The sequence below is a fragment of the Lepidochelys kempii genome, chromosome 8, assembly GCF_965140285.1.
Source record: "Lepidochelys kempii isolate rLepKem1 chromosome 8, rLepKem1.hap1, whole genome shotgun sequence".
In the NCBI taxonomy this organism is placed as follows: Eukaryota; Metazoa; Chordata; order Testudines; family Cheloniidae; genus Lepidochelys; species Lepidochelys kempii.
The window spans coordinates 50,695,279-50,707,335 of record NC_136387.1 but is presented as its reverse complement, the minus strand read 5'-3'; the positions used below and the strand labels follow the sequence as shown (position 1 = coordinate 50,707,335).

Sequence of the window (12,057 nt, the reverse complement as noted above, 5' to 3'; positions counted from 1 at the left end):
AGGTTTGGTAAAAAGCCTCACCAATTTGCCTAGGTGACTACAGACCCAGACCCTTGGATCTTAAGAACAATGAACAATCCTCCCAACACTTGCACCCCCCCCCTTTCCTGGGAAATGTTGGATAAAAAGCCTCACCAATTTGCATAGGTGACCACAGCCCCAAACCCTTGGATCTGAGAACAATGAAAAAGCATTCAGTTTTCTTACAAGAAGACTTTTAATAGAAATAGGAGTAAATAGAAATAAAGAAATCCCCCCTGTAAAATCAGGATGGTAGATATCTTAAAGGGTAATTAGATTCAAAAACATAGAGAACCCCTCTAGGCAAAACCTTAAGTTACAAAAAAGATACACAGACAGAAATAGTTATTCTATTCAGCACAAATCTTTTCTCAGCCATTTAAAGAAATCATAATCTAACACATACCTAGCTAGATTACTTACTAAAAGTTCTAAGACTCCATTCCTGGTCTATCCCCGGCAGAAACCAGCATATAGACAGACACACAGACCCTTTGTTTCTCTCCCTCCTCCCAGCTTTTGAAAGTATCTTGTCTCCTCATTGGTCATTTTGGTCAGGTGCCAGCGAGGTTACCTTTAGCTTCTTAACCCTTTACAGGTGAAAGGAGCTTTCCCCTGGCCAGGAGGGATTTCAAAGGGGTTTACCCTTCCCTTTATATTTATGACACACAGCATGGAACCAACGTTGTGCTCAGTGCAGATCTCAGAGTCTAATTGTAGAAAGGTAGGGCTGGAAGGGACCTCAGGAGGTCATATAGTCCATCCTGCTGGGCTGGACTAAGAATAGGATCATAGGTAGAGAACGCAGTCCCCGAGATAAGGTTACCAAATCTTTAAACTGGATCCAAAGAGGAGCAGGGCCCTGAGCCTGGTTGGGTGCTAGCGGTGAGTGCTTTGTCTGGGCATGAGCTGGAGTTTGCTCCTCTGCCGGGTCGCTGCTCCCTGGCTCCTGACTGTGATCCTGCTGCGGTGGTACTCTTTCCTGCCCCCCTCTCTCTGCATCTGCCAATGGCTACAGCTGGGTTAGGCTGGCATCGCTACATTGCTCTGGGCTATGGACTTTTCACACCTCTGAGTGCCATACGTGTCTTGACCTAAGTTTTTAAGTGTTGCCCAGGCTGTAGGTGCACCAAGGTGTTTATTCTTGCCACTGGTTTTGGGAAAGTGCTCTCCCCTGGTGAGGGACATCTTCATTGCAGTGAAAACATCAATCCCCCTCCCCCCCATCATGTTTTGCCTGCCCGTAATGAGCTTGGGAGTCTGGTGTCGTTACTGAGCATCAGTATTCAGTAGGGTCATTGTCTTTTTTTTTAAATCCTCTGTCTTACTGCACGCTGCGTGGCCCAAGCACGCATACTGCCCCGTGACACTACTCTGTCAGATCTCTGCCCATAAAAAGCTAAGCTCACCTAGCTTTGCAGCTTCCAGCTTTGTCTCAGGGAAGCAGGCCTCCCTGCTGTCCCTGCAATTGCCTCTGTTCCTTGCTTTTCCCTCTAGTGAAATGATCAATCCTGGTGGGATTACTGGAATGTATCTCCTTTCCCCTTGTGCCTCGGCTGGCTTCGTTCTCAAACATGGCTTCTCTGCCTTCGTTTTCCCTGTTGGGTGTCATCTGATTTACAGGTCACTGCCTTCCTTTCCTTGTCAGATCGAAATGGAACAGCATTTTACAGCAATTAGAGGCCAAACTCAGATCTCAGGGTCCAGATGTGGGTGTAAATCTGGAGTATCGAGCAGACTTGCTGCAGATTTACACTGGGGTAAATTGAGTGAGTCTAGTTTTTCATCTGTAACGTGAGGTGATCTGCATCTCCTTGGTTACTGAACTGTATGTTTTGGCAGGAATGTTACCATGGGCCAGATCAATGTAAATGGCATTATGCTGACTTCAGCGGCACTGGGCCCATTGGCAGCAGCTGAACGCTTTCCCCTCCTGTTTCCTTCCAGCGTTCATTTTATGTGAGTGTAGTGTGGATATGTAAGCGAGAGGGCACACAGTACTACGATGGAGAGCAGCTGAGCTATCTGCTCGGGGTGTGTTCCAGGATCACTCCATCCAGCCACATCTCTTCCTTCAGTTCGGAGTAGATGTAGTGCTGGGGCAAGCTGCCAAACTGGTTCCCCTGCGGATTTAGCCATGGAACAGATGGGCAGTGGAAGCATTAGTTCTCCAGCACTGTGACTCGCTCCCGGCCAGAGCGGATGGCAGTGCAGCCTCCATGCCTTGGCCTCTCGGAGAGGGGCCCGGGTAGAGCCGGCTGAGCACTGGCATGCTAGGAACTGGATTGTAACCACCAGTTTGTTTCGTGTAGGCAGCTGAAGAGCCATCAGCTAGCGTGGATTTCTGGTGCCTGGTGACCAGGAGTGGGCTTGAATCTGTGGTGTAGAAATGAAGGTCTCCGTTTTCCAGTATCAGTCCCGCCACCTGCAGTGTTGCTCTCTGATCACCTTTGCTACCCACAGCCTGCTTATTAACTCATTCCAAACACCGAACCACATTCTTCTCTCCTGTCCACTTGAGCTGCTGCAGTCAGGAGTATCCGTGGGCAGAATTCACCTTCCTTCTATGAAGATTTTGTCTTACCATGGCACTAGAGGTCCTAACCAAGGTCAGGGCCCCATTGTGCCAGGAGCTGTACAAACACATAATGGGAGCCAGTCCTGACCCCACCAGGCTTACTGTTTAAATAGATCTGAGAAAAGAAGCCTGATCTCCCCATTTCACAGTTTCAAGGTTGCACGGAGAGTCTGCGGCAGAGCCAGTCTCCTGAGTTGCAGTACAGTGTCTCAGCCACGTGATCCTTCCTTTCTGGGCCATAGGACACATTCGGCACTGCTGTCCACCCAGCACCACACCAGCAGGGCTGCACGGGCTTAAGTCATTGCAGAAGCTGGGACAGTCTCTTCCCTCTGGCCAGCATGTACCTACGCACAGTCTGTGTCGTCTTCTGTAATATCCACTTGCTCCCCTGCTGGGAGTCTGTGCTTGCTCCAGAATCAGTGTTCCGTGTGTTCACAGCCATCTGTCACAGCAGATGCAGCCCCTGCATAGGGAGTCATCAGCTTCCTTGGGGTCGGGTCTTAAAAATTCAGCGTTCTTTCACCTGTGTTTTAAAGGCGTGTGGCCCTTTAAGAGCAGGAGGCTGTCCTGACGGACTCTAGTCTTTGGACCGTACGCTGCCCTGCTCTGTCCCCTGTGCAGTCCCACATAGTCCAGTGATGCTGCACGCAGGGTATCCGTTAGCACGAAAGCTGGCTTTTTAAGAGCAGCAGGCTGCAAACAGATTGGGCTAGAGTAACCAGGCAAAATCTTTGCCCCAAGCTGAAAGAAACCTTTTTGGTGAGGTCTCTGCCATTCTGGGTTCTGTCCTGTAAAGGGGATGAAATTCCCACTCGCAGTCAGCCAGCATGAAGCTCATCCACCCCTCAGAGCTTAAGTGGTCTGGTGCATAGATCTTTTCTTGTGTAACCCACTATTTGGTGTGTATGTTCCCTTCTGCACCTGATCCACAGAGAATAGGATCTTCTACAGCTTCTAGCTGCAGTGCTTTTTTTAGCTCATGCTTTAGCTCTGGAGGTCCCTGGTTCAATCCCCAGGTACAACCATGATGGTGGGCATCATGCTGGACTTCTGCAGGAGTGAATTTCACCTAGGAGGTGGAAGTGCTGAAATAGCACGGGATAGAGCCTGTCCTTTTAGGGCTTCTGGTCCGATCAGAGGCAAGAAATACTGGAGAGCGCATGAGCAATATGGAATTTCAAGTCGTCTGCGCTTTGCTTTACTGTGACACCATTCATACGTTTCATTTTTACTTAAAAGCAAAGCCATTCCACAGGGAACAAAATAGTAACATTAAAGTTCAGTATTTAAATGTGTCCGAGTCAGGAAATTCAAATATTAATGGATGTAACTTGGCTTCCTAAAGATAGGTTAGGCAACTATGCCCAGCTCCTCAGAAGTATTTAGGTGCCTAACATCCATGGATTTTGCCTAAATACCTTTTAAAAATCTGGGCTCTAAATAGTAGCTTGTTTTTCAGAGAAACTGAGCAGCCCCAGATCCCCTGGAAGCCAATGGCTGCTACAGAAGCTGAACACCTTTCTAAATCAGCCTGCTTATTTGGGTGCCTAAGTACGGGTTTAGGTGTATAACTTTAGACACCGATGCTTGAAAGTATTGGTCAAATATTCCCACAGCTCCTGTGACACGGGTGCATAGGATATAAGGTGTAATGCACTAGTCTAAACAGTAATCCAAACCATGGTGGGACATATGTTGTTGTAATTTGACCAAGATAATTGTGCACTGGGGATGTTCATTTTGAATTTTCCTGATGCTTGGGTGCTGAAATTCTCCATATTTACATTGTTGCATGACAGTGCACTGAGTTTATAACACATAATAATGATTCTTAGCATTTTTTTTCTTTAAGGCCCTGATCTAGCAAAGCATTTATGCATGTCCTTTGCTTTCAGCACTTAAATATTCCCAGTGAAGCCCTTAAAGTTAAGCATGTGTTTAAGAGCTGTGCTGGACTGGGACCTAAAGCACTTTATAAATATTAACTAACCAAGAGCCAGATTCAGCCTACCCTTACGTGGCTGCACAGTGTGTGTGTGTGTGTGTGTGAAGGAAGAAAGGAGCGTCCCCCCCCTTGCCCAGCCAATGTAATAAATGGTGTGAATTATACTCACCATACTCAAGGAAATGCAAGGGCTGCTCCCTAATTATGGTCCTGGGGAATGCCCCAAAGAGGCCATCGGGGACAGGGAAGGGGGTGTGCTCTGAACTCTACGCTGAGCATGGGCTGGTTTTGTACAGCCACCAGCTTCCAGCCTTTAGAGCAGGGGTTGGAGGCTGCCGCTGACCGTTGTAGCAAGGTCTGGAGGGAGGAGAAGAGGAGACAGTATTTGGTGTGAGGGCTCACCTCCGCCACTGCCATGGCACCACCTGTAGATCTCCGGGAGGAAGGGAGTTAATGCAGTTACACAATCTGCGCACTTCAGCCTCTGGCACGTGGAGGTGGGATTTCCTGATGTAATAACCGTGCCTGTTGTGAGCCCCCCTGGAGCCCACAGACTCCCATTAGCAGGGTTCATTCGGAGCACAGGATCAGACCTTGGTCCATCTTGTCTAGTAGCCTGTCTCCAGCAGTGGCAAGTAGAATTCGTTCTCTCTTATTTTACCTTCCTCCATTCCTAGGTGAGTGCCTTTGCTATGAGGGTTACATGAAGGACCCGGTGCACAAGCATCTCTGCATCCGGAACGAGTGGGGCACGAACCAGGGGTAAGTCTGATGTCCACAAATAGCAAAAAATTCTCCTGACTTTATGAACGTTCCCTGTTGGGGCAACCCCATGGATGGGTGGTTGGTGGGATTGAGCCACATGCCCCTGGATCTAAAAGCAAGAGTCTCTACTTCTTGAGCTAAAGGACCAGCAGGCTTGGGAGCAGTGGTAGATTTGTACGTTGCTTAATGGGATCCGGCCACTAGAGGCAGATAAAGAAACTTATTTGGTTAGCACGTTCCATGGTTACTTTCATTTGGTCCAGACTTTTGGAAAGTGCATTTACAGGTTTACAACCATGAGAAATAGGCAGGATGGGCTTTATAAAGGACAAAACCTACCAGACAAACATGGTGGGTTTTTCTGAGTGAGTCAGACAATTAGCGGACAATGGGAACACAACGGCTGTCGTGTAGAGTATCTGGGGTTCAGCAAAGCATTTGCTACAGTGTCTGTCGCATGACATCTTCCTGGAAGAATGAATGGAAATTAGCCTGGAGGAGAGTAATGTCAAGGTTTGTGTAGTCTGCAGCAAGCTGGATCTAAGCTCTGTTGCAAAGGCCTTGGGGTTCTGGAGTGCAACAGAATAGAAATATTGCAATAGGGTAAATAAAAAAAAGAGAGAGGTTTCGGAGTAACAGCCGTGTTAGTCTGTATTCGCAAAAAGAAAAGGAGTACTTGTGTAGCTCACGAAAGCTTATGCTCAAATAAATTGGTTAGTCTCTAAGGTGCCACAAGTACTCCTTTTTTTTAAAAAAAAAAAAAAAGAGGGAGGTTTATATTTAATTAAATATGAAAACGAATAACCCAGTCTGTGTAGAACTCCTGCTGTTCATTTTTGTTTTACATGCAATGGGCCGAATCCTCGGCAGGTGCCTGTTTAGACCAGCTGAAGACCTGGACCAGTGTGTTTCATGCCACCTGTTAATTTTCAGCGTGCCATGGAGCTTTGTGCTGCTGGCGTATAGCTGCACTGTGGAAGTTGTCAGCTGGCTAGGGCACAGCTGGCATCCAGGAAGGGGTGGGAGGCAGTTGGAGGTTGGGAGAGAAGCAGGTTAGCTGGGTATTTTTGCACAAACGATCAGGAGTGAACAATATTGACACTGAAATGATCATTGTTAGGTTTCAGATCAGACAGCCCAGTGAGATTAATAGAATTGGTCAACACCTTTCTAAACCCCATTATCTGCCAACCACATTCTATCGCCCTGCACTCCGCTCACATTTGGAATGTTACACTGGCAAACACTAGTGCTAGAAACATGTTTTATTAAATGAATGCTGAGATTTGGGACAATATCTTTGTGGCAACGGGTTGATTCTCTGGCTGTGAAACTGTGGGACCCTGGAATACTGTCATTGGAACTGAACGCACCTCAAACATAAGGTCAGGGGAACAGCGATGCACAGAATTTGGGAGTGGGGTCCAGTGGCTTATTGCAAGGGTGGTGGTTCTGTCTCGACTTAATTAACATTTTCAATTAACGGTAATAATCAACAACAAATTTGTTCCAAGGACAGCAGCGTGCTTTATACTGTAGCCTCCTATCACCGTGGCAGGCCGGTGAGCATTGCTGTGATCTTGCTCATGAGTTTGGGAACCACTGTTCTCTGCTAAATGGGATGAGAACAGAGCAGCGGGTGAAGGCTCTGCACTGCTAGCTTTGGGCCAAACCCAGAGGGCTGCTGAGCACCCCCAACTCCTCCCTTTGGGGTTTGCCCTGTTGATTAATTAACAGTGGCCGATTCTGCTGGTGGCGCTAATGGTTAATGTGTGTGACTCCATTGCCCTCTAGTGGATGGCGGCAGCCTATGGAGAAGATAGAGGGGTCCTGACTGGAAATTTTCCTTTGAGCTCAAGTGGCCAGTCTCTGTGCTGCTAGAGGTTCCGAGTTCTGTTCCTGCTGCCGCAAAGTTCTAGGGAGCCATGCTGAGTGGCACTGTGATATCCGTGCAGCCCTAGGAGACCATGGGTTTGTTACAGTGTCCTGGCGTAGTTCAGGGTGACTGAAGGAGGCAGCTCTCCAGCATCCCTCTTCACTGCCGTGGCTTCAAGACCATCCTCCCCTCTCTATTTCAGCACTCTGGAAAAGGGGATGAAAAAGCATTGACAGATGCTACAAAACCAAGAGGTGTTTCTGAACACCAGGGGGAAGAGATAATGAACAGAGAGGGACCCAGAGAGATTAGAATCACGGCTAAGAAATAACATAATGAGATGCACTCTGGGAAAATGCAAGCTAATGAATCTGAGGGAAAATAACTTGCAGTGCAGAGCTGCGTGAAAAAAGTGAACTGGCAACGCTGAAAGCGAGATGGGGCTGATTGCCTGCATTGCATTACATCAGAGTGGCGGGAGCCTGGTTTTCAGAGTTGCTGATGTGGGCATCTCAGAGCAGTGCTGGACAGCAGAATTTCCAGTGTATTATGAGAGCTGCTCAAGTGTGCTGAAAATTGGTCCAATTAGACACCTGATCACTGCATTGTGGGGAAAAGAATGAGACAGACACAGTTTGCTGCAGGTCTTAGTACTTAGCGGCTAAACTGCGAAAGTGTTTTGGTTTTCAGCTAAACAAAAAATCGGGTTTCAATTAAGTCAAAGTTTTCCAAACACGTTCGTTTGTGTCTCAATGTTCAGTGGACCTCCCCGTCCTCCTCAGTTTTGGAGTCTAAGGTCCAGATCCTCGGCTGGTGTGGATCAGTAATGTAGCTCCATCGCAGCCAAAAAGCTGAAGCTCTGGTCGTGTACGTCTTGGTTCTTTTCTTTCTGTCAAAACAAAATGTTAGGCCTTTAAACAATATGCATTTTAAATTGGCTAAATGCAGATGTATACATCTGGGAGCAAAGAATGTAGACCATACTCACCAGGAACCCTAGGAACCCATAGGGGACTCTATCCTGGGAAGCAGTGACTTTGAAAACCTGTCTTGGTAGATAATCAGCTGATTATCCACCGCGCAGTACAAAGCTGGGGCCAAAAGGGCTAATGCGTTCCTTGGATGCATAAACAGGGGAATCTAGAGTAGGATCACAGAGGTTATTTTACCTCTGTATTTGGCACTGGTGCGAGTGCTGCTGACTAGTTCTGGTGTCCACAATTCAAGAAGGACATTGATAAATTAGAGTTTAGAGAAAAGTCAAACATGATTCAGTGGCTGGAAGTTGAAGCTAGACAAATTCAGACTGGAAATAAGGTGTAAATTTTTAATGGTCAGAATAATTAACCATTGGAACAATTTGTCAAGAGTCAGGGTGGATTCTCCATCACTGACAATTGTTAAATCCAGATTGGATGTTTTTTTAAAAACATCTGCTCTAGGCATTATTTGGGGGAAGTTGTCTGGCTAGTGCTATACAGGAGATCAGATCAGATGGTTCCTTCTGGCCTTGAAATCTGTGACTAAAGAGAGCCACCAATGTGTAAGGCCCACCACAAAAACATGTGAGTTGTTGTGGGAGGTATTGCCATTGTGTGGCCTTGTGGAGACAGGGCTGAGCAAAGGGCACAAGTGAAGAAATCTATCCAAAAGAAGCTCAGGTCCCCAAGCAGGTCTAACTGGCTAAATGTTTGTGCTTCCTTCCTCTAGCCTTGGGCGGCCAGATGGATTTTCCGTTAGAGGAGATGAATATGGGACTGGTTTTCAAACTTTTTTCTGGGGACCCAGTTGAAGAAAATTGTTGATGCCTGTGACCTAATGGAGCTGGGAATGAGGGGCTTGGGGTGCAAGAGGGGCTCCGGGTTGGCAGGGGCTCAGGGCTGGGGCAGGCCCAGGGGGTTGGGGTGTGGGAAGGGATCAGGGCTCTGGGAGGGAGTGCAAGCTCTGGAGTGGGGCTGGGGATGAGGCATTTGGGGTGCACAAAGGGGTTCTGGTTTTGGGAGGCGCTCAGGGCTGGGGCAGGGGATTGTGGCACAGGGTTGGGGTGTGGACTTACTTCTGGCAGCTCCTGGTCAGCAGTGCAGCGAGGGTGCAGAGGCAGGCTTCCTGCCTGTCCTGGTACCACGGACTGTGCTGCGCCCGGAAGCAGCCAGCAGCAGGTCTGGCTCCTAGGTGGAGGCTCCGCATGGCTCTTGCCTGCCGGGAACCAGCCAATGGGAGTGCAGAGCCAGTGCTTGGGGTGGGGGCAGCGCGCGGAGCCCTGTGGTCCCCTGCCTAGAAGATGGACCTATTGCTGGCCACTTCCAGGGCACAGAGCGGTGTTGGAACAGGTAGGCACTAGCCTGCCTTAGCTGGGCAGCACCCCTAACAGGACTTTTAATGTCCCAATTAAGCAGTGCTGACCAGAGCTGTGAGGGTCCTTAGGTGCTGAGCAAGGTGACCCAGTGCCTTACATGCCGTGACCCAATAATGGGTCGTGACCCGAACTTTGAAAAACACTGGAATAGGGGACTTCCAGGTGGGTCATTTTTTCTCCCTGCCCAGTGCTGGTCCTGGTTAAGCCACTGACCGAGCACCTGCACTTCCCGCTCTGGATTCCCCACCTGCCAGACAAGAGTGGTAGCCCTGTGGGATCAACACTCCCTCCTCAGCAGCAGGATGAGCTCTTCCTCCTGTTTTAATAGACAAGAGGGAGTTGCACTTGCCTTCACTGTGTCCCACTATTAGCCATCTCCTCCCCTTGCAGTGGTCGCTCTGGCTATTTCGTTTTCTTGTAATGCCATGCAACTATCTCCAGGGTCATGTCTGTTTGCATTACCTTTCTGCCATTGCTGCCTGTGAATCTCTCCCTCCTCCATACTTGCCCAAATCCTTTTGGCCTTAAAGGATTGCAGATTTGCATGTATTTCCATATATTTGCATAAATAAAGGCACAAACCTTCAGAAGCTGATGCCTTCCCGTTTTCAAGCTATTCTGAAATGCTCCAGCATGGGGAGATAATTACATGGCTTTGTGTGGGGCCCAGAATGCTTGATGGATTCTGCATAGAGATAGGTTAAGTCACCTGGGCCTGATGAAATACATCCTAGAATACTCAAGCAGCTGACTGAAGAGATATCTCATCAATGGCTATTAGCCAGGATGGGTAGGGATGGTGTCCCTAGCCTCTGTTTGCCAGAAGCTGGGAATGGGCAACAGGGGATAGATCACTTGATGATTACCTGTTCTGTTCATTCTCTTTGGGGCACCTGGCATTGGCCACTGTCGGAAGACAGGTTACTAGGCTAGACTTTGGTTTGACTCAGTATGGCCGTTCTTATGTTCTTACCTGAGCCATCAGTGATGATTTTAGAAAAGTCAAGGAAGACAGGAGAGATTCCAGAGGAGTGGAAAAGGGCAAATATAGTGCCAAGCTATAACAAGGGGATTAAGGACAATCCAGGGAATTACAGACCAGTCAGTTTAACGTCAGTACCCAGAAAGATGGCGCAAATACTTAAGCAGTCAATTTGCAAACACCAAAAAGAGAATAGGTTGATAAATAACAGTCAACATGGATTTGTCAAGAAGAAATTGTGTCAAACCAACCTAATAGCTTTCTTTGACAGGGTAAAAAGCTTTGTGGATGGGGGGGAAGTGGTAGATATGATATATCTTAACTTGAGCAAGGCTTTTGGTACTGTCTCACATGACCTTCTCATAAACAAACTAGGGAAATACGACCTAGATGGAGCTACTATGAGGTGGGTGCATAACTGGTTGGAAAACCATTCTCAGAGAGTGGTTATCAAGGGTACACAGTCAAGCTGGAAAGGCATATCAAGTGGGGTCAGTTCTGGGTCCAGTTCTGTTCAATATCTTCATCAGTGATTTAGATAATGGCATAGAGAGTACACTTATAAAGTTTGCTAACGATACCAAGCTGGGAGGGGTTGCAAGTACTTTGGAGAATAGGATTAAAATTCAAAATGATCTGGACAAACTAGAGAAATGATCTGAGGAAAATAGGATGAAATTCAATAAGGACAAATGCAAAAATACTCCATTTAGGAAGGAACGATCAGTTGCACACATACAAAAGTGGGAAATGACTGCCTGGAAAGGAGTGCTGCAGAAAGGGATCTGGGGGTCATAGTGGATCACAAGTTAAATATGAGTCAACAGTGTAACACTGCTGCAAAAAAAATGCTAACATTCTGGGATGTATTAGCAGGAAGGTTGTAAGCAAGAAGTAATTCTTTCACTCTGCTCTGCGCTGATTAGGTGTAAACTGGAGTATTGTGTCTAGGTCTGGTTGCCACATTTCAGGAAAGATGTGGACAAATTGGAGAAAGTACAAAGAAGAGCAACAAAAATGATTAAAGGTCTAGAAAACATGACCTATGAGGAAAGACTGAAAAAACTGGGTTTCTTTAGTCTAGAGACGAGATGACTGAGGAGGGACATAACAGTTTTCAAAAGGTTGTTACAAGTAGGAAGGAGAAAAATTGTTCTCCTTAACCTCTGAGGATAGGACAAGACGCAATGGGCTTAAATTGCAGCAAGGGCAGTTGGACATTAGGAAAATTTCCTAACTGTCAGGATGGCTAAGCATGGAATAAATTGCCTAGGTAGGTTGTGGAATGTCCATCATTGGAGATTTTTAAGAGCAGGTTAGACAAACACCTCTCAGAGATGGTTTAGGTCCGTGGCGGGCAAACTTTTTGGCCTGAGGGCCACATCGGGTTTCCAAAATTGTATGGTTAGGGGAAGCTGTGTCTCCCCAAACAGCCGGGCCTGGCCCAGCCCCTGCCTCCTATCCGATCCCCCGGCTTCTTGCCCCCGGACCCCCCCATCCCTGGCTGCCCCCTGCTGCCCCATCCAACCCC

The 12,057-nt window shown here is 47.6% G+C and overlaps 1 protein-coding gene across 5 annotated transcripts in view; it reads left to right on the top strand.

Moving 5' to 3' along the window:
* Positions 1-12,057, top strand: part of ASTN1 (astrotactin 1) — a 188,593-nt gene that overhangs the window by 94,524 nt on the left and 82,012 nt on the right. For all 5 annotated transcript variants that reach the window (XM_073356476.2, XM_073356474.2, XM_073356475.2 and 2 more), the window contains exon 8: positions 5,225-5,309. In XM_073356476.2, the coding sequence (XP_073212577.2) occupies positions 5,225-5,309 (85 nt within the window). The remainder of the gene's footprint in view (positions 1-5,224; positions 5,310-12,057) is intronic.